Source organism: Nomascus leucogenys, chromosome 2 (assembly GCF_006542625.1).
Source record: "Nomascus leucogenys isolate Asia chromosome 2, Asia_NLE_v1, whole genome shotgun sequence".
NCBI lineage: Eukaryota > Metazoa > Chordata > Mammalia > Primates > Hylobatidae > Nomascus > Nomascus leucogenys.
The window spans coordinates 41,200,460-41,225,912 of NC_044382.1; the positions used below are offsets into that span (position 1 = coordinate 41,200,460).

Sequence of the window (25,453 nt, forward strand, 5' to 3'; positions counted from 1 at the left end):
GGGGGGGCAGGAATGTTCATTTTTAAGAGGTGATTTTGATTTAGATAACCCGACGGCCTTCCTTTTGAGAATGTCTCCATGCTGGCCTGCGTCTTGGCCTCATATGCTCAGTCCCCTCTTCTGTCTTGCACCAGCCTGGGCCTGAAAGCTGATTTCAGCTCTGCATTAAGATGTGAATGACCACGTTCCGGGCTGGGGCGGCCGGGCTGTCGGGCAGGCAGCGCGCGGCCGCTAGGGGGCGCCAGAGCCTTGGCTCGCGCGCTCGGCCTCCTCCGCCCGCGGACGCCGCGCCCGAGCCAGCGAGCGAGCGGAGCACAGCGCTGCGGGCTCACAAAGCGGCCAGACGCGCGGCGGCGGCGGGTGGCAGGAGTGCAGGGGCGCGAGCCGGCGATCAGCCTTCCCGGCGACCGTGCCGCGGGAGCTCGAGCAACTCGAACGAGGGGACCCGGGCCAGCCCCCAAGGTACGTGTCCAGAGGAACCCCGCGCCCCAACTTGGAGTAGTTGGGACCTCCCCGTGGCCGCCTAGGGGGCTGGCAGGGTCAGGGCCTGGGGTTACCTCCGCGCGCCTTTCTTACCCCCGAGACCGCAGGGCGCGCAAGGGAGACCTTTCCCTTAGCTGTCGCCGGGGATCCCCAGCTGCTGGCAGCCCCCACCCCGCTTGCCGGAGCTCGGGTGCTGCTGGAGCCCTGTGTTCCCCTCTCCTGCCCCAAAGCCGTGTGCACCGTCTGTGGGAGTGCGGCGTGCGGACCCGGGCTCCCCGCTTCTGGGCAGGGGTACCAAGCCCCTGATAGGAGGGCGGCATCTGTGGGGTACTCGGAGAATAGACGAGAGGGGTCCCCTGTAGTTGGACGGCAGCCTCGGATTCGTGACGCAGCCTCTCCGTTCGTAGATGAGTCCCCCATTCGTGAGAGGGGTCCCTGGGTCGAGGCGCGGCAGGCGCCCCAGGTGCGCGAGCGCTGCCCGTCCCCGCCGCGGGGTCCCGCCTCCGGGCTGGGGCGCTGGGACGCCTGGGTGCCTGGGGCTCGCGACCGCCCGCCCTCCCCGCTCATCGCCCTGCGCGCCCTGCCCCGCAGATGCCGGCGATCGCGGTGCTGGCGGCGGCCGCCGCGGCGTGGTGCTTCCTCCAAGTCGAGAGCCGGCACCTGGACGCGCTCGCCGGAGGCGCGGGCCCCAACCACGGCAATTTCCTAGACAATGACCAGTGGCTGAGCACCGTCTCCCAGTACGATCGGGATAAGTACTGGAACCGCTTTCGAGACGTGAGTACCGGCGCCACCCGGCCCTGGGGGGCGCGGAGCCTCTCGGAGGGGACCCCTGAAGCGGGGTTGGTGTGTGTGTGGGGGGGGGGCGTGGGAGGCGGGCAGGTGGGCATCTCCAGCGGGGGCTGGTCGGTCCCTGCTTCCTGGGCGCGGTCTTGCCTGAAAGGAACTTTAAAGAGAACTTCGAAGGCTCCACGCGCTTGCCTGTTACCTGTGGCCCAGGTGTGTGTATTTGTAGGGCTGCGGGAGGTGACTGCACTAGAATACAGCACAGATCACCAGTAGCTGTGGAGAAAGAGGTTCTCTGAGCTTCCGACTTCTCCTAACCGTGACGGTAGACTTTGCCTAGCTCCCGAGAAGACCTCCCCGGGGCAGCGGTGGCGTGGACCATTTCTAGGGTGTGTCAGGAGAATCCCTGCTGGAGAGGTTGGGTCTGGGAGTGGTCCCAGCTATTTTTGGGGGAGTCAGGTGTTGCATGTGTGTGTTGGGGGGGCGGTCATGGCAATGGGCCTGATAAAATACAGGGGAGGTGGGGTGGTTTGGCCCTCGGAATCTTGAAACAGGAACAACTAGCCCGTGCAGTTGGTCCCCTGCCCTGAAAGGGACCCTGGGTGGCAGAGCATTGCTCCTCCGCGGGAGCCCTGGGAGTGGAGAAAGTTACTCCTGGACACCCAGAAACACACTTGCGGCCTGTTTCTGCCTCAAGGCTGGCTGCCACTCCCCAGGTGTGCCCCAGGGATGTGGGGCAAGAGGCATCTGGTGCAGTCTTTCCAGCAGATGGCATCTCCTCTGTTCTGTGGGAGCATCTGCCAGCTTCTTCAAGGACTGCCCCAGCTGGCCAGGGCCATGCCCTTCTAGGGGACTTGGAAGTACCATGTTTTATGGTACTTAACACTAGGAATTCCTGTTTCTGAGAAGCCTTAAATATTGTAAAAGTGCCCAACGCATAACAGTAAAAAAGAGAAAAGCTTTAATGTTCAAATGCACTGTTTCTTTTTGTTTGTTTCTGATCAGTTTTAGGTGTTAAACTAATATTTTTAGCAGCATATACTTTTTAAAAATGATAGTTTGACCTATACCACAGACCCCCTTTGTAAATGTCACCGGGCATGGTTTACAGACTCTTTGAGGTGGGATATGTAGGGGGATCAGCTTCCTCCACTGGACTCCTCTAAGCTCTGCTCTCAGTATCTGCAGGCCTTGCAGGGAGAGGGGATTTGAGACATTGAATGAATCCCAGATGTTTCCATACACTTTCTAAAGAGCACCCTCTCCAGATCCCTATCCAGAGGAGATGCACTCATAGCTTTGTGTGGGGGTTTATCACTCTCCTCTCTGCTCCTCCTCTTCCTCTTTCTAGTTGATGTTGGACTGCTTCTCTTGGAAAGGGGATTTCAAACACTTTCAATGAATAGCCACAGTTATTTGGGGCCTTTTATCAAAATTGTAATTTCATTAAAATTTTTAATTGATACATAATAACTATTAGGGTCTTTTGCAGTAGATATGCCTCCCACTTTCCTCCCCCTATCCCAGTGAGATTCCTGCCATTCATTGCCCCGTTCCTGACCTGCTCCATTAACTGCTTAGATCTGAGAATCCTGTGTTGATTATCTTTCACTATGGCTGAAAAAGGTGCCCAAACCATGAAGGGTTCACCTGGGGCAGAGATAATTTTGCTTTTTGTTTTGTTTCGTTTTTACTTTTCTATGGCTATGTTTCAGACAGAGTTGAGGAGCAGGGCAGTTGCTTGACTTTGCTAGAGGTGGAAGAATTGAGCCAGGATTAGAAGTGAAGGACCGCCTCTGGAGATGCCTTGGTGCTCCTGGCAGCTGGATTGAGATGAAAACACTTGCACTTGTTGGATCTTTGGGTTATGGAAAGGTTTACTGTGCTTTCATGCCTGTTCAAGATTTTCTAGTCTCAGTGTATCATAAGCATGATATTCTGAATTTCTGCTTAGCTTTCAATTTTTTAAAATTGGGCTTCTCTTCATTTCCCATCTTTATTATGGGTGGTGGTGACAATTTTAGATCTTTGGAACAGTGTGTTTCCAAACCTGACTGAGGATGAAGCTCACCTGAAGTGCTTGTTAAATTATAGCATCCATGGTCCTCCCCTGGAGAATCTGACTTTACATTTCTGGGGTGAGTGCAGGGAATCCATATTTTAAGCAAACATACTAGGTTATTCTTATGTTTAGGAAATACTGCCTTTAGATAGTGTAAAAATGTCCAAGACATAACAAAAAGAAAAGCTTTTATGTCCCAATACAATATTTTTTTTGTTTTGTTTTTGGAGCGGTTTTAGACATTAAACTAATATTTTTAGCAGCATATATTTAAAAAATGATAATTTAATCCAGCATGCCATTACAACATCTAAAAATGTTCAAAAAAATCCCAAACATCTTCAATCATCACCCATTTTATGTGCTGTGTGGAGTCACCTGACACTAACAGTGGCTCAGACATAATTTAATGTCATTAACCTCTTTAAAGTGTTGTGGAACTCAGACCAGACACTCTTTTAGGGCAAATCCCTGGAATAATCACAAAACCTGAGCCTGGGAACAGGGGGTAAGAATTTGCTTTCTATAGAAACCTACTATTCAGTGGACAATCGATAAAGCCTCAGCTAATCTTGCAGTTGCTCAGCCAGCCTAATCATTTTCATTGAGCCAAGCGTTGCTTGAGGTTGACAAAGCCCCAGCTTCTTTGCTATTTCTTTAGTTGTTTTGTTGAAGCTACTGATAACTTTGAAAGGCTGTGTCCCACAATTATTGTTATGATGCTTGTCAATTTTTGGAACTCATTGTGAAGGAAAACTTCTTGCCCTCCTCCTGACTTGTCTCTTTGTTGGACTTGGGGGAGAGAGATTCAGATGTGATTTTTGAACCTTGGAAACTGAAAACTAAGGGCTGCTCTTAGAGAGTTGATTGTAGCCCTTGGGTGTTGTTACAGGGTCAACTTTGAAATAAATATGACAGTGGGGTGTGTGTTCCATATCCCTTGACTGCCAGGTGTGCTGTGACATTGCCAGAGGTGACCTGGCAACCTCTACTTATCATTTTGAAAAGTGTCCTATTGCTCTAGATGTATAAATACTTCCTATCCCCTTCTTTTTAGAAGTAAAGCCTTCAGAACAACTCCATGGCTTATTCCCTGGAGTTACAGATCCAGGACAAATAGAACAACACTCAGATGATTGCCCCTAAATGCATTTGTGGTCTGTTAGTTTTGTCATTCTTCTATTATAAACACTAGCAATTGGGAAGTTTTGGCCAGATGGAGGCCTGGACTTTTGTACACAATGTTAAGGAGGCGATGAAGAAGCAGATCTTTATATTAAGTTGTTCAATAATTTTCCATCTTTAGCTGACATGCATTTAACTCCTCCATGGCTTGAGGTTGAGGGATCAAGATGCCACAACCATTCTCCTAATTTTTCTGCATCTGATTTGGCTTTGGCTTTCCGTAACGATTACTGTAAGGAAATTTTCCTCTGTTCAGTTGTACATTCATTCATTCCAACAAATATTTATCTACCATTGGCTAGGCATTGGGCTATAAGAGTGAACAAGATAAATACATGTAATGTCTTCTTTCATGTAACCTCTTGTCTGCTAGAGGAAATTCTTTAACTTATGCTGTCATATACTTCTTATTCTGTTTTCTTTTAAAAATATTTTTTTCTAGGAACATAATACAGTCTGATTGTAACTAAAAGATTAAAACATTGCAGAAATAGGTTATAGCTAACATTTATGGAGTACCGAGTGTGCGAGACACTGTTTAAAGTACTTTCCCTATATTATCTCACTTAATATTCATAACAATCGTATGAGAGAAGTACTCTTATTATCATCTCCTATTTTCTGGGAGGTTAAGTCTCTTGATCAAAATTAGAGCTGAGATGTGGAGGAGCTGGGGCTGGAACCATGCCTTCTGACTCTAGGCTCCCTCTGTACCACAGCCAATCAGGAGCTGAGTGGATTTGGGGTGCAAGCCTCCACTGATAGCACATGGCAAGTTTTTCTTGCTTTATGAATGAGGGCAACCTGTGAATAGCCTTAGGTTAAGACAAAGTGGGATGGGAAGTCAGCTGGACACAGTGTATTGTGGGGGTCATATCAGGGCTTATCCTCTCCTAATAATGAGCTTCTGATTTGATTAAAATAATATTGTTGCTTACACCAAACATGACATTTTCTTTCTTTTGCACACATGAAACCCTGACATTTAACTTTAGGATAATTACCTTTAGTGGGCCTGAAGAATCAGAAATGTTGCCTTGGCTGGCATTTATCTTACTGTGGAGTGACCTGAGTGTGTAATTCTAATAAGAGCACAAGGACCAACTTCTGTTCTTTTTCCTTCTGGCACGTGCTCTGTGGGATTTGGTGGTCTTTGTAGCAGAGCTGGGGTGGCAGCGAGCATCTGATCTGCTCATTTGATCTTAACATATCAGCTATAATGAGTTTCAAGGGCAAGTGGAGCCTATTGATAAAACAGTGGCTGGCTCAGTCAGTGGGGCTGGTGACAAAAGAGGTGGTATGGCTTAGTGGATCAGTCATTAATCTGTTACCACGGAAACTCAGCCCGTAATCGAGAGTAGCAGAAAATCATTTTGATTAAACAGGTTCAAGGAGACTTAAATGAGTTTGTGATCCTGACTCTCTTTAATGAACCCACTATCTTAAATCCCCTGTACTAGCTGACCATTGATAGAAGTAATTATTTCACAGGGATCATTTAAAAAGGACAGTTTAAAAGTTGATAGGGCTAAGAGCCTTCTTGTCTTCTCTGTCCTTACCTTCAGTGTGCCCTTGGCAGAGAAAAGCCAAGTCTTCTTAGATGGCAGAGCTCCTTGCCCCAGTTGGTCTTCCCAGGCCTCTCTCCATGATACTTCAGCAGAACTGTATCACTGGGAGGATAAGTGCTCTCCTATATTCTGATGAGGCCAGTTTCAAAACCAAGAAGTTGCTCCAAATGGATAATGGACCCATAATACTTGCCTAGAGGAGTGGGACCTCATCATTCACTCAATCACTTTGTTACTTGAGGAGGCAAAATAATGTTAGTAATTAAATAATGTATCATAATTTCTTATTGATTTACTCAATATAATGTGTTTCAAACCAAACATAATATCTAAACACAAGCACATTCAGGATGACTCGTTTTACCTTTCCTGTGGTGAGGTGACTGCCTGTGGTCCTTGGAAAATTCGTAAGACTCAGACTTATACTTGGTCTTATCTTTCCAGGTGAGATAGTTACAAACAAAAGAAATTTCCTGTAAGAGATTATGTAATTCACTTAAGGTTACAAGTATTTGTCCATCATGTTTCATTCAGCGTGAGATGCCACCAATGGTAAGATGCATCATTTTAATGAACCGTCAAGGAGTAAGACAGTGCCCAGTGTGAAGAGTTTAATAGACCTCTGGATAAAGCTGGAATTCCAAAGGGCTACACTGTCTGTGTAGAGGCAAACAAGAAATAAACTCACCATGAAGGGAAGGGGCCGCAGCAAGGCTACTTGCCTGTCTCCACCTTCCATTGGTGGATGGAGAGAAAAGACATGCTCCAAGCAACTGAGCAGGCTGGCACTCTCTCAGGTTTCTGGTCTACATGCACACTCTCATTGTGTCCTCACCCCATAAAAAATTTACACAGTTCATTTAACTTACAGCAATCTCAGATTATTTATCATCTCTGAGCCTCTGACTCATTTGTTAAGAAATGATAATAATATTCCTTTGGTGAAACTCTAGATTGCAAGTGACTGAAATGTGGTCCAAGCTGGCTTAAATGGAAGAGAAAACATATTCGCTCATATAACTAAAAAATTCTAATAAGCTGTGGTTTTATGTAAGGCTGGATCCTGGGGCTCAAGTTACATCATAGGACTAGGGGTTTGTGTGTGTCATTCTGTCTCCCTGCTCCTATGTTGGTTTTGTGCTCAGGCTGTTTGGTTCCATGTAGTGGCTCATGGCAACTGCAAATCTGCATCATCATAGTTTTCATGTTCTCGATAGTGCCAACAGAAGTCCCAGAACTGAGACTTGTCAGATTTCCCAGTGTTAGGCACCCATTCCTCCGTCATTCACTTTGGCTAAGTTGGTAGAGTGTGCTGATTGTCCAAATCTGGGTTATGTGTCCAAGCCTGGGTTATATGCCCAGGGCTGGGGCCTAGGGCTAGAGTGGCAGAGGGGTTTCATTGGATCCCACTGTTGATGGATAGTAGAAGGGTAATTTCTCAAGGGGAAATGGATGCCTGATGGGCAGACGTCAACAGATGTCCACTGTGTTGACCAAGCTTATGGGTTTAGCATGAAGAGTAAATTGGTTAATGCAGGTGAAGCTGTTAGCACAATGCCTGGCATCATAAATACTCAGCAAGTGGAGGCTATTCTTTTTATTAATATCAACAATTCATATAGCACTGTTACGCAGTATTCCTTGATTTATAGTTGTATATATCTACATTTTAGCTTATTTAATAGTTGGATGCCTCCTGAAGAACCGAAGTCTTGTCATGCCTCACACACAGCAGGTGGCCAATAAGCATTTTGTTGACTTGAATTGCCTCCTGAGCAAACCTCTTGGATGAACCTGAGGAAGGAAAGCTTTTAGAAGCATACTAGGCACATGTGTTTATAGTCTTTGAGAGGTGGAAATTCTCAGGGTCACACATATTGAAAAACTGTTTTTTAGTCTAACTCCTATCTCTAAGCCAGGATCTCACCCCTTTGTAATTCCTTTTAAGATACACCATCATATATAGCTTGGTGTCCTCAGACCTTTACCACAGAGCCCCACTCAGAAAGCTGCTCACTGAATGTTGGAATGAATGAATGGCTGAGTGCACTGTCCTAGGCCAGAACTTTCCACACCTCTGGCAAGTGGAGGGGTTCACTGCAGAGTGCTGTCATGGCAGAGTGAGTCATACTAGCTTCGAATGTGTATGTCTCACTTTATTAGTAATTGAAAAAGATGATGGATAATAAAAAATGCAGTGCTGTTGAGAGGCAGAGGGAACCCAGCAGGGAAATGCAACCCCCCTCGCAATTCCAGCACAATCTTTGATTCCGTGAAAAGCTCTTTGAGGCTGAGTCATGTCATGGTGTAAGTGCCCACTCTTAACCTGAGATCACATTCCAGTCTTGCCAAAGCTAAGCTTAGGTCTTTGGCTAGAGCATCAGTTTCTTCTTCTGTAAAACTGGAATGGCCATACTTGCATTGTGGGGCTCTGGGGGAGGACTGAGTAAGCACGTGGCACAGAGTAGGTGCTTGTGATCTTTGAGTGGCTGGTATATCTATTTTAATTCATAATGATCTATAATCATTTAATTTAAGGGAGCTTACTTCTTGTCTGGCTTGTGAGTGTGAGTTGTTGGCACTCAGCTATAGATTCTGCTTTCTGTCTCTTAGAAACATGCTGGGGGAGTCAGTTCCATGATCCTGAGCCTGTCTTCACTCCATTTCTTGCCAGTCTGGAAGGCTATGTGAGGTTCCATATGGCCTATTCTTTGTTATTTTCCAGTTGTAGCTCCTGGCACAGAAGACCTTGCCATCATATTTTACATTCTTGCTGGACCTCCTTCCCCAAACTGGCAACTCTCATCATGAAGTAACTGGGAGGGGGTTTGTATGCAACTGGGCCTGAAATCCAAGTTATGCAAAGGGTGCCCCTGGGAGCCCCGTTATGCAACTAAGCACTACTTGGTGTCACTTTAATGTTATGCTCTGATCCAGTTGCCTCCAGCTCATCTGAAGAGGTAGAAACCTCATCTTGTCCTGCCAGAGAAGTCCCAGGCAGGCTTCTTGGGCACCAGGGGATGGGATCCATTTTGAGACAAATGATCCAACCAGCCTGTGTATTACTGTGGCGTTCTCAGCATGCTCTGTACATCTGGTGCCCATAATTTGGTCTTGATTTTGCATCACGTTGGCATCACTATACTTGGGGAAGTTCTTGCAGGGGCTAGCACATGTTTCTTGGCACTCAGGCCGTCCCCAAGCTCCAGATTTGGCTTTAGAACCAAAGGAGAATACTAGTAGGGATTAGCCAGACCTTTGGTCCTTCTCTCCAAAGACCCAGTTCTTCAGTTCCAGATCATTACGGGTTGTCAGAGGGCCTATCATTCACTACAGCCCAAGCAGGTTGGTTGTGGCTTAGGAGAAACCCAGCAATAACAAATAGTTAATGCAGATAGGGTAATTTGTTGTCACACAAATGTTCTTCAAATGCCAGCTATGTGCCAGGCCTCTGCTAGGTGCTGGGTGAAGAAGATAGACACGTTTATACCTTGCTGGCATTTATGGTCTAGTGTGGTAGACAAACAATCACAGAATAATCATTTGGGTTCCTTTGAGAAAAGCGCTACAAGGCAGAGGTACCGATGCTCTCAGAATATGTCATGGGAAGGGGGAGGAGGAACCCATTAACCTTTTTGGCTGGGGACTGCTTCCCTGGGAAGGGCATTGAAGCTGAGCCCTGCAGGAGGACTGCAGTGAACCAGGTGAGGAGAGGCCATAGGAAGAGCGGGTCCAAAGGTCTTGAAGTGGGAAAGACCTTGATGTGTTTCCATCAGATGTGTTTGCCCTAGGGTTCCCTTAAGTAGCAAGCCCTCTCCTAGTGTATTTTAAAGCACACTTCACACATTTTCAACTTAACACACATTCGGGGGCAGGGGAATGAGTCAACTGCAAAAAGTGAGGCACACAGATGGCCCAAGTACTTGGAAGGATGGCCTGTTCTTTTCCTCTCCTCTTTGTGCCTCTCTGTGCCGTCTTCTGCAGCCATCTCTATTGTATAAACATCCCTCACTCTGGTCCCCCACTTAATCCTTCCTACTCCTCTGGTGTCCGTGGTCTCGAAGTTTCTCCTTCCCTCTGTGGTCACGTGTCCTGGGCTTTAGAGCTCCTACAGTTCCTACTGCTGTTTACAAATAAGAGGACCACAGTGTTTCTTGGACAGAGTGGTGATCTGTGGAGTTTATATTTTAAAAATGAGACTAGTATACATGGGGCTTCTCCTTCCCCTCCTCCCCTTACCTTCTCCCCTTCCACTGTTGCTTTGAGGCTAAAGATGAAAAGCAAGACATTCACGCTCAAGGATCAGCTTAGCGGCAGAGATGGACACGCATGCAGTTACTTCAGCACCACATGGGGAGTGTGTGGATAGCATGTGCACCTTCTTGCCCTTGGGTCTGAGTGTGCCCAGCGTTCCTATGACAGACATGAGGATAATGGTTTCTTTTCGGGGAATATGAAAGATGCATTCACAGACTGGTGATGTGAATTATTGGGGATTCCTTTAAGAAGGATAATGCTAAGATCCAAGTTAATTTGATTTGGTAGCTTTTCTTATGGTTTTATGAAAATATACACCCCAGAGACCCTCTCACTTGATCCTCGAAAACAAACTTTTCTTTGGGGAAAGGGAGGAAGGGAGGACATATTATACAAGGATTTGTAATGCTTCTGAAACCCTTCCTGTGTGATCTGGGACACGTCACACTCCAGAGGGCACCATCAACATTCCCCAGCAGAATTATGTGGTAGGTGAGCAGGCATTTATGCAAAGTCCGTCGGCGCTTGTGATTGGAGCAGGGAAGTGGAACTTACTGCAGGTGTTCCAGGCAATCTTTGCCCAAATAAAACATGGAGAAAACAAACATGCAGAGAGCAGAGGCCTCCACTTTTTATTTCAGCTGTACTCGTCTGTCCCGCTGTGCAAATGGAGTCACACTCTAACTCAACTCTGAGAGGCCTGGCCAAGGCAAAGAGAAAAGATGCCCAGAGCAATCTGTTAGAGTGGCATTCTCAGACTAATATCTTTACAGTCTTGAGAAATCACTGTCAGGGTTTATTTAAAATGTAGATTTCATCCTGCTAGTCCAGAGCATAGGCTTTAGCAGGTCAAAGGTGGCACCCAGGAACCTGCATTTTAAATAAGCAGTCCAGGTGATTCTTTTTTTTTCGTGACAGAGTCTTGCTCTGTCACCCAGGCTGGAGTGCAGTGGCGCGATCTCAGCTCACTGCAACCTCTGCCGCCTGGGTTCAAGTGATTCTCCTGCCTCAGCCTCCCGAGTAGCTGGGACTACAGTCATGTGCCACATGCCCAGCTAATTTTTGTATTTTTAGTAGAGATGGGGTTTCGCTGCATTGGCCAGGCTGGTCTCAAACTCCTGACCTCAAGTGATCCGCCCGCCTTGGCCTCTCAAAGTGCTGGGGTTACAGGCGTGAGCCACTGTGCTCGGCCCAATCCAGGTGATTCTGATATAGGTAGTTCTCAGACTGTATTTTTAGGAAAATCCTAGAGAATTGTTATTCATCCCAAATAGCCAACACCATTTAGCTGCAATGAATAATAACATTTTAGACAAAATGAGCATTTTATTTTGAAGAATTGCAATAAATTGAGTGCAGTATTTTCCCCTTACGCCAACAGGGCTACCATTCACATCAGAAAAAACAGTCTTGTTTTCCAATGTGTGACTCAACATAGGCCTCAGCAACAACTATTGTCATGAGGTTTTCCTGGAACGGAATAACATTTGGGTCTTCATTGGCTGCCAGGGCCCAGGGATGCTTGCACACATGAGCACAGTGGAATCGATGTGGGACCTTCTACATGATGAAATTCCAGGGGATCATCTCAGCATATTTGTCTCCAAAAGGCTTGATTCTAGCTAACTCTGGCCTGACTTTGTATCTAACACAACTGATATGTTTTCTGCACAGACGAAATGAAGGAAATTGACTGTGACATTGGCTTTAGTTTATAGTGAAAAGAGTATTGAAACCGAAGTGGTGTTAAGGGTATGTAACAAACAAGGAATGGTGGATGTAATAAAGAATGTTTACTCTTGGGCACTGAGATGCAGTTGCTGATAGTCAGAACCACAGAGGGAGACTGAGACACAGGGGCTAGATGGTGACATTACCTGATAACTCTCTTTCTGGTGTAGTCAATTCTTTTCTTGGTTGGCCAGAGGTTTTTTTTTTTTTTTTTTTTTTTGAAAGATCAGAAGGCATCCACTCCCCTGCCCCCCAAAAAAGGACTCATCAAAGTCTAGAAAATTTATGAACATCAACCAGACTTGGCAGTATTCCTCATTCTGAAGTCATTCTATTCCCACTGAACAAACTCCCAAATGTTCTTTTCCCCAGCTGCTTGAATTTCCTTTAATTAATGGTAAATTCATGGAGCCTAAAATTGATGAAAAAATTGCCAAGAGGAAGAAAATAGTTAAGTCTGTTGGACAGACTTATGTGGCTATTTGGGGGTCTTTCCATTGTTCCACTGTTAGGGGAATATGGGGAATTTCTGGATCTTTCCATGCTTATTGGACATGATGATTCCCTGTGACTTCTGGTGTCATCTGGCCAAGGCCTCACTTCCCATCTGAGTCAGCCAGCCTTGTCATGACTCTGGACCTGGTCTGGAGCCTTTGTCCAGCCACCTGGAATGAGAGGCCTGCATCACTTCCAATGACTAAGCCAGTCAAATTCTATCCACAGTAAAGATAAAATGATACTGTGTTTACCGTTGTTAGAGAAATCATGAGATTTTTACATGCCAGAATTGTTGGTTTAAAAATTCCTATGCCAGAAAGACCTTTTCATGTGTTTTTTGGAATATTTTGTTTCTTTCCATGGCCATCCAGGTCCTAGATCTTTGCCTTTTTAGAAACCAGATCCTGGTGCACTGATTCAGTAGGTTTTGTTTATTCATGTGTTCATACCAAAGATACTTATTGACCAGGCTACCATGTACCAGGCACTGTGCTATGCACTTAGGATGTAGCAGAGGGGAAACAAACATTATTCCTGTCCCCTGGTCAGGCTTCAGGCTTTCTGTTTGCGACAAAGTGAAGAGAAAGAGGTGCTTGGAGGTCAGGGAAACCTGTTGGGGATTTTTCTGCAAAGAAAAGGGCCTACTCTGCAAATGGCCCAGAGCAGTTCTGGCGAGCTGGGCTTCCAGAGGCATTGTCTTTCTTGTGATCCAGGGCCACGTCTCTGAATCTTTCTGGTGGTCAGGTCACTTCAGTTTGCTTCAACTCTTCCTGGCATACATGGGCAACCTCTGACATTTTACCCAATTTTATGGGTGCAGATACTGCCAACAGGCCAACAGGAAGGTGCTGGCCTGTACAATCAAGGTGGAGAGTTCAGACAAGACAGAACTTGTGTGTGCATAAATGCTGAAGTGTGGTGAGTTTAGCCTTGTCAGGGCTGTTGGTTGAGGGCTGTAGTGAATGGAGGGATAATTAGGGAAAACACACCCTACCCTTAGCAGCCCTGGATTGGTAGGGAGTGTGTTTCATTGGAGCATAGCATACAGAGATCAGAAGGTGCACATTATACATGTCCCACTTGATGCAGTTTCTCAAAGTGAACAGACCCAAACAGCCAGATCAGGAGACAGAATATTACCAGCATCTTTGAAGACCATCTCATGCCCCTGGCAGTCACTGACTTCTAACACCATAGATGTGTTTTGCCCATTTTCTTACTTGTATAAATGGAATAAGTATGTACTTTTAAATGTCTGGTTTCTTTTTTTTAACATTAAATTTGTTATACTTTTTTTTTGTGTGTGTGTTTTTAAAATTTTCATTGCAGTATAAATATTCCACAATTTATTTACCTGTTATATTGTTGAAGGGCAGTTAGTTTCCAGTTTTTGCTTATTACATAATAGCACTCTCTGAGGCATGTCTTTTGGTGAACCCATGTACACATTTTTCTCAGGTATACACCTAGGTATGGGAATCCACTGGTCACCGTAAGATAGGCGAGTGTTTAACATAAAGAGATTCAGTTAACTAGTTTTCCAAAGTGGTTGTGCCAATTACTCTTTCATTCATATATGAAAGTTCACTGGGAGCAACATTTTTTGTTTTACTGATTGAGAAGTTAAAAAGAGAAATCCTGTAATCTAGCTCATACATCCAATTCAACAAAAGTGTATCAATTATGTGTCAGCCATTTGCCTACCCTTATGAAAATTATGTTCCAGTTGAGGGAGAAAAGCAACACAGTTCAAGATACAATGGTTGGTTTTAAGTGCTAGGGACAAAGATACCCTAGTATAGAGGGAATATAGAGGGGATATATTTATGCTCTAATGGTGGGTCTTCCATTATTCTTTTGACTTTACATTGTTCTTTTCCCAATTTGAAGAAATAGATAATTTTTAAAAAAGAAGTTAGAAGATACAGAAAAATGAAATAAATTACTTCCCTCCAAAATGCACTCACCTTGAACACTTTTTAGGAAGGGTCTATTTGCCTCCAGTAGACTTTTGAATACTAAAATTTTTATTTTCATGGTTGATATCATGCTGTTTATATGATTTGGTGCTGTCTTTTTTCATGTAACAACACAACATAAACATTTTAGTGTGGTGCTATTCTTTGTAAATGACATTTTAATGGTGTTTTTGAATCCAGTGAGTGTATATGCTACAGTATACCAAACTAAGGTATCTGATGGTAGGCAATTGGTTGTTTCTATTTTGTCCCTATTCTAAATAATTGTGTGATGAATATTTTTGGTTATATGAGTCTTTCTACATTTACAATGATTTCCTTTTGATATATTTCCAGAAGTAGCAATGCTTGGTGTGCCAACACATGTATTTTAAAGGGCGTTGATGTTTGTTATCACATGGTACTGATTCTACCCTTGGAACTGTAGAATATGTGTTTTACTGCAACCTTTCCAGCCATGGGTATCAGTGAATTTTGGTAAAGAAGAAGAATTTGATAGAAACATGGCATGCCAGGTTATGTGCAAGTACTAAATCAGCACAGGTAAGGTGATGCATGATCATCAGAGTCCCAATTGGGAGGAATGTTTTCCAGATCCCACTTGAGTTTTGTCAGGGAAACAGGTGTGAGAGCCCACAGCTCACCCCGAGCTGGGAAGCAGAAGGTACTGCCCTTACTCATGCTTGCGCCTGGCCTTGGGAATGCTTTGCAGGGCCTGTTCTCCGAAGAGCCCTTTGAACTGGTTGTGGGGATATTAATGAATCTCAGCCTTGTTCCTAATTAGGAGCAGGAGCAGATGCTCCAAGCTGGATTTTAAGTGAAATTGCTGCTGATGGATGCCCTGCTCCTGGTGCAATGTATAGATGTTTTAATGCCCTTGTGGTGGAGGAGGGTGAGAGGAGATCATTAAAACCCAAGTCCATTCCCACCACAGTGGTAGAGTGATTTTTTCTGTCGAATACAGACAAGGCTTGGGCCTGCATCTCAGTCTTCATTTGTGTTCAAGACATCTACTTGATTTTCATTACCCAATATTTCCTCCCACCGCAGGCTTGTCTGGTGCACTCACCTCAGAGAGCAGGCAGGGAGAAAGGCTTCCCCAGGTGCTGTCTCAGCACCATGAATGAGACAGAAAACACAACAGTTCTATCGGTCTGCGTCAGCATTTTGGGAGCTCTCTGCAGGCCTAGAGCAGTGATTCCCAGCCAGAAGATTTTGCCCCAGAAGACTTTTGGCCCTGTCTGGAGACATTTTTGGTGCCGTACTGGTTGGAGAGTGTGCTACTGGCATCTAGTGAGTAGAAGCCATGGGTGCTGCTAAACAGCCTACAATGAACAGGGCAGCCTCCCTCCAACCCCAAAATAAATTGTCACTAGGGTCACGGTTGAGAAATGCTGGCTTAGAGATACAGTTGCTCCTTTTATAATTATTTTTTAATGTAAGATATAGTCCAGGTGGATGAAGGTAAGAGTGTTGTTCATTTGAGAAATACATGTGCCAGGTACTCTCCTAGGCTCTGGGACACAGCTCTGAACAAAACAGACAACAATCCCTGCCCTTATGGAGCTTACGTTCTAGGGCATACGGCTCCTCTCGTTTGTGACATTTGACTTTTCCAGAGCCAAGAGAAGGGAGGGCTAACTGAACAAATACATTACTTCTTATTTTTTATTTTTAATTTTGAGATGGAGTCTCACTCTTGTCCAGGCTGGAGTGCAATGGCGTGATCTTGGCTCACTGCGACCTCCGCCTTCCAAGTTCAAGTGATTCTTCTGTCCCAGCCTCCTGAGTAGCTGGGATTACAGGTGCCTACCACTACACCCGACTAATTTTTGTATTTTTACTGGAGACAGAGTTTCACCATGTTAGCCAGGCTGGTTTCAAACTCCTGACCTCAGGTGACCCACCCGCCTCGGCCTTCCAAAGTGCTGGGATTACAGGCGTGAGCCACTGTGCCCGGCCTAAATACATTACTTTTTATAGCTCAAGGAAGTTTGACAGATTATTACATCCAATCAGGTATAATAAAGACTATATAATTTTTATTATTTTTGCCAAGATAAATGGCTACTGGGAGATGTTGTTTATTTACCTATGAGTTATAGTAAATTGGCTGCACTGTGAATCAGAGAGCCTGTTTGATTTTGTTACCCTGAGGAGTAGGAAAATGCAGCATAAAAATATTGCTTTTCCCCAAGAGAACTGACAGTCTCCAGATGGATGGGCTGGGTATTCTCCCTTGATTCTTGTTTCTCCGCACATCTTGGGTAGTATCTGTTATTTCCAACAAGATGATCCTTGTTCACAGCTCGCTTCTTTTTCATCTGCTGCATGGCAAATTTTAATGACCTGGTCCCCTGAATTCTGTAGCAGTGACAGCCAGTGCCACATGGCTGGGTATTGGGGAGCATGTTCCTTACCCTTGTTCCCGTTTGGTCGGTTTGAGGCACACTTGGATTGTGAACTCCTGTGTTCCAGGCCTTGGCTCCTGTATTGTGGCATCTAGAAGCCTCTCTAGATGGTCAGTATACATTTGAGGCTGTGCTGGGGGAGCGTCTTCTCTTTCCCTGTATAATTCTAATATTTCTGCCTTGGGGTGGGAAAGGGGCCACGGTCCATAACAAAGTGATCAAGCCCACCAGCCTCTCAGAGGATGTCTGATCACGTCCTTACTTCTGGTTCAAGTCATCTGTGAGTCCACCTCAAGTCCATAGGATAGTGGAGATGGGGGAACAAATGCCTCTGCTCTATTTGGATGTTTCTACAGCTGCTGCTCATGGATGCGAAGTCTTAGTCCAGCATTATGTGGTGTACCATGTGGCCCATCCCATGGCTGGCATTTTTTGCAGTTTCCCCTTCCCTCCTCTGCCCTTTATTCTGTATCCCTCCCCAAATCCTCCGAATTTCTATCCCCGACATCCAGCATGGGTTGCTATCTCTGCCCTGGCCAGTCACTTACCAGGTAAAGGTCGGATGTCTTAGACATGGGTAGGAGTATGGGAGAAAAGTCTTTTGGGTCCAGTCTGAAAGGCCCCTTTCCCTTTAAATATTAACTTCCTGCCAATGTAACTCCTGAGCAATTCTAAGCTAAAGTGTATCTTTCTCCTTTCCAGTCTTCAGTTAAAGTTTAAAGGCCTACTGAGCTCTTTGGCATACTTTAGGGGGAATGGAAGACAGAGAAGAAAACCTGTAATGTCATAGCCTTAGCCTGCTCGCTTACCGCAGCTTGGCAGGACCCCATCCTTTGAGGTGCTCACACAGACCTGTAGCTGACGTTGCTACTCCGTGACTCAACATCCAACAAGAGACCTTGACACTGCAGGGAATCTTCTGGAGAAACCTTCTAAGATACTTGTTATAGTTTTAAAATCTTTCTCCTCCATTCCCTTCCCCAATACAGAGTTAGTGTTTATGTGAAATGCATGTAAGACTGACCAGCAGAATGGTTGAGCTTCTGCAGAAATAACACAGATGTTGATGCATAGGCAAGAAATGCGGTTTGTGTTTTATGGGACAAGGGAAGCAGATAATCATTTTCTTCCCATACTTTTGACCTAGTAAAATTTTGAGTTTGAGAGATGCTATATTGTCTTAATTACTGAATACTTGTGTGCTAGGCATAGTACCAGGCTCAGGGATGTGAAATTCAAGACTAAATCTTGGCTCTAAGGAGCTAAGGCTATACTTGGATAAACAGGTAAATAGTTGTAATACAAGTTGATGTGAGGGGAAGCATAGGACACCAGGGGAGCCTCAGGGAGGGTCATACAATCCCAGTGGAGAGGTCAGAGAGGCTTGCAGAGAGAAGGCATCTGCTCTGAATTGTGAAATGCCTTTTGGAGAAGTATCGGAAGAGGGCAAGGGGGAGAATGATGCGGAAGAATCTGTCACCCAAATAAACCTCAGAGCCTCACACAGCCAGGGCTTTGCTTAAAGTTCCATTCACAAATGCACATCCACCAGCCAAAGAGATTCGTGAGAAGTTTCAGTTTTTACTTCAAGTAAAAAACATTAAAGAATACTCAAAATCATAACCCACAATGAAGGTTCTCAAAAGTTGTTTTCCTCCTCTTCCTCTTTCTCTTCCTTCTCCTCTTCCTCTTCCCTCTCCTCATTCTTTTGGTCCCTTTGTATGCTCAGGAGTTTCTCTTATGACAACAGCATAAAACTCTTCTCCTTAGCCAGGAGGTATTTGCCTCTCCTGGTTAAATACTTCCCACTTTCCCCTGGCTTCTTAGGTGCTCTTCTACCCTCTTGACTTCCAGGCTAGACATAGATACAATGGTTCTTTAGAGGGCATGGGGTGGGTGATGTGGAGTGGGGAGAAGTTGGGGAAGCTTGACATCTTAATAAATCTCCTCCCTGTCACACTCATGGGCCATTTGGCCATTCAGTGCCCATCCACTCAGTAATGATAGTCGGGCTCTAATCTACTTACTTCTCTTGGACACATTATTTTCAGACGTCCTAATCTCTCTTTCCCAGCAGGTGTACCCTCTCTGTGCAAAGCGAAACAACTCTATGTCCAAAAGAAGCAGGAAGGCCACATAATAGGATTAGTATATCACAGTTGGTAGAGCCGATTAGAACTGATTGTCTTGGGGCAATATTGATTGTCTTTTGGAAATTATTTCAGTAATACGAGTGCATGAGTGTGTGTGTGTGTGTGTGCGCGCGCGTGTGTGCGTCTGTGTGTATGTGTGTGTGCGTGAAGGAGAGCAACGTGAACAGCTGCAGCTTTCTAAGACCAGTCATAAACACATGTCCTTGTTTACCAAACATGTATGGGCAGCCAGCGTATTGAAGAATTTCAGTTTGGGAAATAAACATGAGGCAGTTTTGTTTATTTTTAATTGCTGCTTTCCCTTAATAACATCTTGGCAGATTGCATAATTTTCTATTATTTTTAGGCTTAAAACTAAGTCCAGTTGAGTTTACAACTTCCATCTTACATCAGATTTGGGGTTTTCTCTTCCTGTTCCCCTGCACAGTCTTGACTTGTGGCTTGAGGAGTCCGAGGGGGGATGAATGTCTGATTGATTATTTAACCCTCTTCCTCCCAGGCTTGCCATCAAGGTATGCCCTCTAGAGAGCCAGGCAGGGGACTTGCCTACTATATAATTTCTTGATGCAGTGGTTTGAATCCAGTTCAACCTCTTCCTTCCTATCCCACTTTTATCAGTTAGGACGGGTTAAATTATGCTGTGGTAACCAATAACTCCATGTTAATCACACTTTTGCTTAAAACAACAAAGCTTTGTTTCTTCTCATGCCACACATCTCTCATGGATTGGTAGGGACTCTGATCTGCGTTGTCCCAGGACACCAGGCTGATGAAGGCTCCATCTCCGTGCATTCAAAATCACTGTGCAGGAGGAAGAGTGTGCTGCGGGGCCTTGCGTTAGCAATTCAGTGCATCTTCTTAGAGGAGATGCCATTTTTGAGAGCCAGGTAGGTCACATGGCCAGACCCCCCATCAATGGGCCAGTTAAAGGTGATGCTATCATGTGCCTCGGAGGTGGAGAAGTCACATGCTTGGCCAGTGGCATTAATACTGTCCCAAGGGCATCCCCTTCTGGGGATCTATCCTGCAGCCTTATGCTACTAAAGTCCTCTCACCTGTAGGTGGTCCTCATGGACGGATGGATATGCATGCAGTGGCTCCAGCTGAGCTACTGTTTATGATGCTCCCTAAACTCTCATTCCTTGCTCTACTAACCCATGGGGACAGAGACTTCCCTGATGCTGCCTCTTCTCTCAATTTGGCTAGACCTCTTGAATTCTCTTTTCTCTGTTCAGTTAGTCACAGGACAGATAAGCAAGCTCGCTGCCTGAGAAAAGGCCCAAGTGGGGAAACAAATCTCTTCTTGCAGGTGCTCCAGTTTTTGAGCAGTTCTCCTATCTAATATACCCTTACATGGCACTTGAATGGGGAACACACCTCTGGGAAAACCTGGTGAAACTTGCATGTCCCCAAAGGCTGGTGACCACCGCCTTCTCCCTTTGGTTTTCTTTTTATACAGACTAGGGGAGCAGGGAGGGCTGCTGTGGAGTAATGGTAGCGGTTAGTTCTTTCTACCCCTTTTATGAAGCTCTCTGGGTAAGAATTATTCTTTCACATCTGAAAGCTTGTTTCCTGCCCCCCTACCCCTATCTTCCTTATTATTATTATTTTTAGAATAGTCAGGAATTTGGTGTCGAACTTTGGTCTTAGTCAAATTTGGGTTGGGAGTGGTGGTGAATACAAAGTCCCATTTAAACAATACAGTCCGGATGTAAGAGACCTAACTGTCTGCTTGGAAACATAGTAGTTTATTGATAAATAGGAAATCTTACTAATATATACCGATTTTAAAAACCTTTAGATTTGTGGCCTAGCTTATTTTGGTGGAACTTTTACTGAATGCAAATTTCTTTTTCTGTTCAAATATACTAGGGACTGGGGAGAAAGCTTGTTTAATTTCTAAAAACAAACATTTTATTGGGTCATTTAGTTTATGTTGCATTTAAAGTAAAACGAGTGATTATTTCAAATCTGAATGTCTCTGACATGTGGGACTCAGATGTGATTTTTACTTTAAATCCAGTAATTTCTCCCCTTTTTGGGATACCAATGCCAGGCTTGTCTCCTGGAGACTTCGAATCTTGCCACAAGAGATTGTGTCTCAGGCCCTCATACTTGGTTATCTGATCTGGTGGGTGACTCCAGCTCACTAATCTTTGCTCTAACAATAATAACAGCTGGCATTTATTATGACTTAGTCTGTGCCAGGTGCTATTCCAAGATGGCCTTGTCACCGTTTCCTCTGTGTTTATCCGTCCTCCTATGCATGTGTATACCTACACATGTACTGAACTTCTATCCAAGCCTTACACATAGCCCGTTTAATCTTCCTGGTTCTGCTAGAAGATCCCATTACCTCCGTTATATACCTGAGGAACCTGAAACACAGGGTGAGGAGGTGACTTGCCCAAGTAGAGGAGCTAAGGAAAAGAAGGGGAGCTTCAAATCTGGGTTTGACCCCAAACCTGCATTCTCCAGCATGCTGTGTTGCTGAATGAAGTCCACTTCATTCTGTTCACTGGCTCGGCAGCCAGCAAGTTGACAGAAACCAGGACTTTTTCAGCTTCCCTACATGAAGCCAAGCGTCCCTCTTTCCAGAGTCAGCAGGATATGCTGATGTGTGGGAGCTGCTTTTGTCAGCTTTTTACAGTGGTCCTTAGCTTCAGGTGCTGTCTGAGCTGACATGTGGAGCTTAGCAAGGGGTGCTCTGTTAAAATGCGGCTCTGTTTTCCCCCTCAAATGTGATCATTCCCTGGAGAGTAAGTGGGGAAGCGTCACAGTCCAGTGGACATTGACCTACTCTAGCTGCTCTTAGGGGTTGTCAGCAGGTTGACAGGTTTGCTTTGATATCTTAGCCAGCAGGCTGGCCCCCTCTGCTTCTCTGCAATTTATACTGAGAAATTCTTCAGAAGCTAGAGGTGCAAGTTGGCTATACCCAAACTGAGTGGTCTGCAAGTGTCTTCCCAACCTTGAAGCTGATGAGAAGGGCATCTGGATTGTGCCTCTCCAGAATTCTCTGCAAGGGCCTTCCCAGTCCCACCTACGACAATAAATTCACTACTTAAAAAACAAAAACAATAAACAAAACATAAAATAAACCTCACCTTTTGGGAAAATTAATCAGAAGAAAAAAACCTGTAATCTGTCACCCCAAGATAGCTGTATTGCTTTATACATTTATATATCCACACATATACAATTTTAAATGAAATCATGAGCTGTATATGCCCCCTTCATTTTAAAATGCTACATAAACATCTTTCTGGGTCATGGCATATACTTTGAGCATAACTGCCTAGTATTTCTTTGGGTGGATAGTCCAATAATTTATTTAAATAAGGCTTTTTAAAACCTTTGGACTGTTTTCAGTTTTTCCCTATTATAACAATGTTGTGATGAACATTTTCGGTGATTAAATCTTTGTTCATCTTTATTATTTCCTTGGGATATATTTTTAGTAAAGTAATTGCTGAATTGCTGGGAAATAAGAATATGTAAGACTTTTTTTTTTGAGACAGAGTCTCATTCTGTTTTCCAGGCTGGAGTGCAGTGCCACGATCCCAGCTCACAGCAACCTCTGCCTCCCGGGTTCAAGCAATCCTTCCACCTCAGCCTCCCAAGTACCTGGGATTACAGGCACCTGCCTCCATGCCTGGCTGATTTTTGTATTTTTAGTAGAGATGGCATTTCACCATATTGGCCAGGCTGGTGTTGAACTTCTGACCTCAAGTGATCCACTTGCCTCAGCCTGCCAAAGTGCTGGCATTACAGGCGTGAGCCACCGTGTCCAGCCAAAAATGTAAGACTTCTGATGTGTTTTGCTGAGCTGCACACCTGCTCTTCCCCACTCAGCCTGAGAAGGTCATGTTTCATGATACCAAGGACATCACTGACACCCCTAGAAAATGTTAAGTTCCCCTCCCTTAAGGTCTCAAAATTCTTATTTCTTTCACTGATCTATTACTTCCACCTTCTAGATACTCACTTTTCTCTTCTAAAACACAATGCTGACTTATTCTTTTTTTTAGTACATAATACCTATGCATGGTTCAAAATATTTCGAAAAGAGTACAGCTGATATACTTGCTCCCACCTGTGTTTCTTATCTGCTCAGTTTTTTTCTCTGCTTCTCTTTGCTACCTGTCACAGGTCACCATCTTTATTAATTTCTTAGATATTCTTCCAGAAATTGCATATGTGCATATAAGCAACTGTATAATTTGGGCCCTATGGGAGAGTGGAGGGTGGGAGGAAGGAGGGAATCAGGAAAAATAACTGTTGGATACTAGGCTTAATACCTGGATGATGAAATAATCTGTAAAACAAACCCCCATGACATGAGTTTACCTATATAACAAACCTGTACATGCACCCTTGAACTTAAAAGTGAAAAAAAACCCCTATAATTTGCCCCCTCCCTAACATTTTACCCCAAGGTAGAAGTCTATGCACACTGTTCTCTAGCTTGCCTTTTTAAACATAAAACATAATAAACTTTAAAAATAATCAGAACAGAGACAACATCTTCATCTTTTTTTATGTTCAAAGACCCTTTAGGCCGGGTTTGGTGGCTCATACTATAATCCCAGCACTCTGGGAGGTTAAGGCAGGAAGATTGTTTGAGGCCAGGAGTTCAAGACCAGCCTGGTCCACATGATGAGACCCCCATCTTTACAAAAAATAAAATTAGCCGGCATGGTGTGCTTGTAGTCCCAGCTACTCATGAGGTTGAGGCAGGAGGATGGCTTGAGCCCAGGAGTTCAAGGCTGCAGTGAGCCATGGTTGTGCCACAGCCCTCCAGCCTGGGCAACAGAGTGAAACCTTGTCTCAAAATAAATAAATAAATAAATAAATAAATAAATAAATAAATAAAGGTCCTTTAGGTGATACACGAATTATCTCATGTTTTCAGTAACAAAATTATCAGACCTAAGAAATTTAACATTAATATAATAATGATATCAAGTTGGCATTAAAATTTCTTACTTTAGCCAGAACCTTGTTGAAAAATATTTCCTGTTACTTTCCAAAAACATTGTATGTAACTGTTTTTTTCTTCCATTCCAGGATCTGTGAGATATTGAATTTGGTTGTTATGTCACCTTTGGTCTAGAAAAGAGTACTGCTACCATTTGGGGGCGAGGGGGGGTCCTTCAGGATATTGTTATTTTTCAAGAGTTCAGGCAGGTTGTCCTGCTGAATGTTACCCCATCTGTACTTGTCTGGTTGTTTCTTCACGACTGGACTCTGATCAGACACTTTGCCAGGAAGATCACAGCAGTGATGGTCTGTATTATACTTCCCACATGAATCAGATAAAATGCCATGCCGCCTTGTCTCACTGTTTGGGATCCTTAGTTTGATTGCTTTTTTAAGGGGGTGTCTGCCGGCTAGCTCAGTGTAAAGGCACCCTGTTTCCTTTGTATCCAATAAATAATCTGTGAGATGGAAGATTGAGACCATGTGAATATCCTGTTCTTCAACAGACCTTTTACCCATATACTTTAGCATGCATTAATGGTCCTTTCCCGTGGTATTACATTGCAAAGTGATGATTTTCCAATATTACCCACATTTTTTTCGCTAGTATTTTTTAGTAAAGAAGAGCTTCATCTCTCTCCCACCTTGTTAGTAACACTGTGGACTCCTGGATTTTCTTTCAGTTCGGTGATTACCATTCAGTGTGTTGTCATGGACATCACTGTGCCTATTGATGCACTAATTGTCCCAAATCTGACCATGGGAGCCCTTTCAAACTTACTTTTCTGTTCTTTTGAGCACTCACTCACTTTCTGGCATAATAAGATAATCTAGGCTTATCTTGCATTTCCCCAGTCCTGGAATCAGATCCAAAGAATCCCGGTTCCTTCTAATGAGGACTGGTATTTATAAACCAAGATCTGGGGGCTGGGTGTGCAGGTCACTATCAGCACTTGTCATTACTTTGAGCCACTTTAAATGCACAGAGGCAGGAATGCTATAAATTATGAGCTCTTATCGATACTTTCAGTGTAAATCAAACACCATACCATTAGACTCCATAAAATAGGCTCTTTATTTTTCCCACAGTGAGAACCCTAATTCCAAATAATATCCATACATTTACTTATTTATTGTATTCTACGATGTATATGAGAGTCCAGGAATTACCGTACTGATAATACAACAAACCTACCAAAGTTCAAAATTTCTTTTTTTTCTTTTTTCTTTTATTTTTCCATAAATTATTGGGGTATAGGTGGGTTTTGGTTATGTAACTTCTTTAGTGGTGATTTGCAAGATCCTGGTGCACCCATCACTGGTGGACCATATGCTTCACCATATATATAGTCTTTTATCC

At 44.4% G+C, this 25,453-nt stretch overlaps 1 protein-coding gene across 2 annotated transcripts in view; it reads left to right on the forward strand.

The window, feature by feature from the left end:
- The first annotated feature begins 298 nt into the window (after window positions 1-298).
- SPOCK1 (SPARC (osteonectin), cwcv and kazal like domains proteoglycan 1) overlaps window positions 299-25,453 on the forward strand; it is a 529,839-nt gene continuing 504,684 nt past the window's right edge. For both annotated transcript variants that reach the window (XM_012504877.2, XM_003266422.3), the window contains exons 1-2: window positions 299-462; window positions 1,075-1,260. In XM_012504877.2, coding sequence (XP_012360331.1) covers window positions 1,075-1,260 — 186 coding nt within the window. In that variant the 5' untranslated portion in view covers window positions 299-462. The remainder of the gene's footprint in view (window positions 463-1,074; window positions 1,261-25,453) is intronic.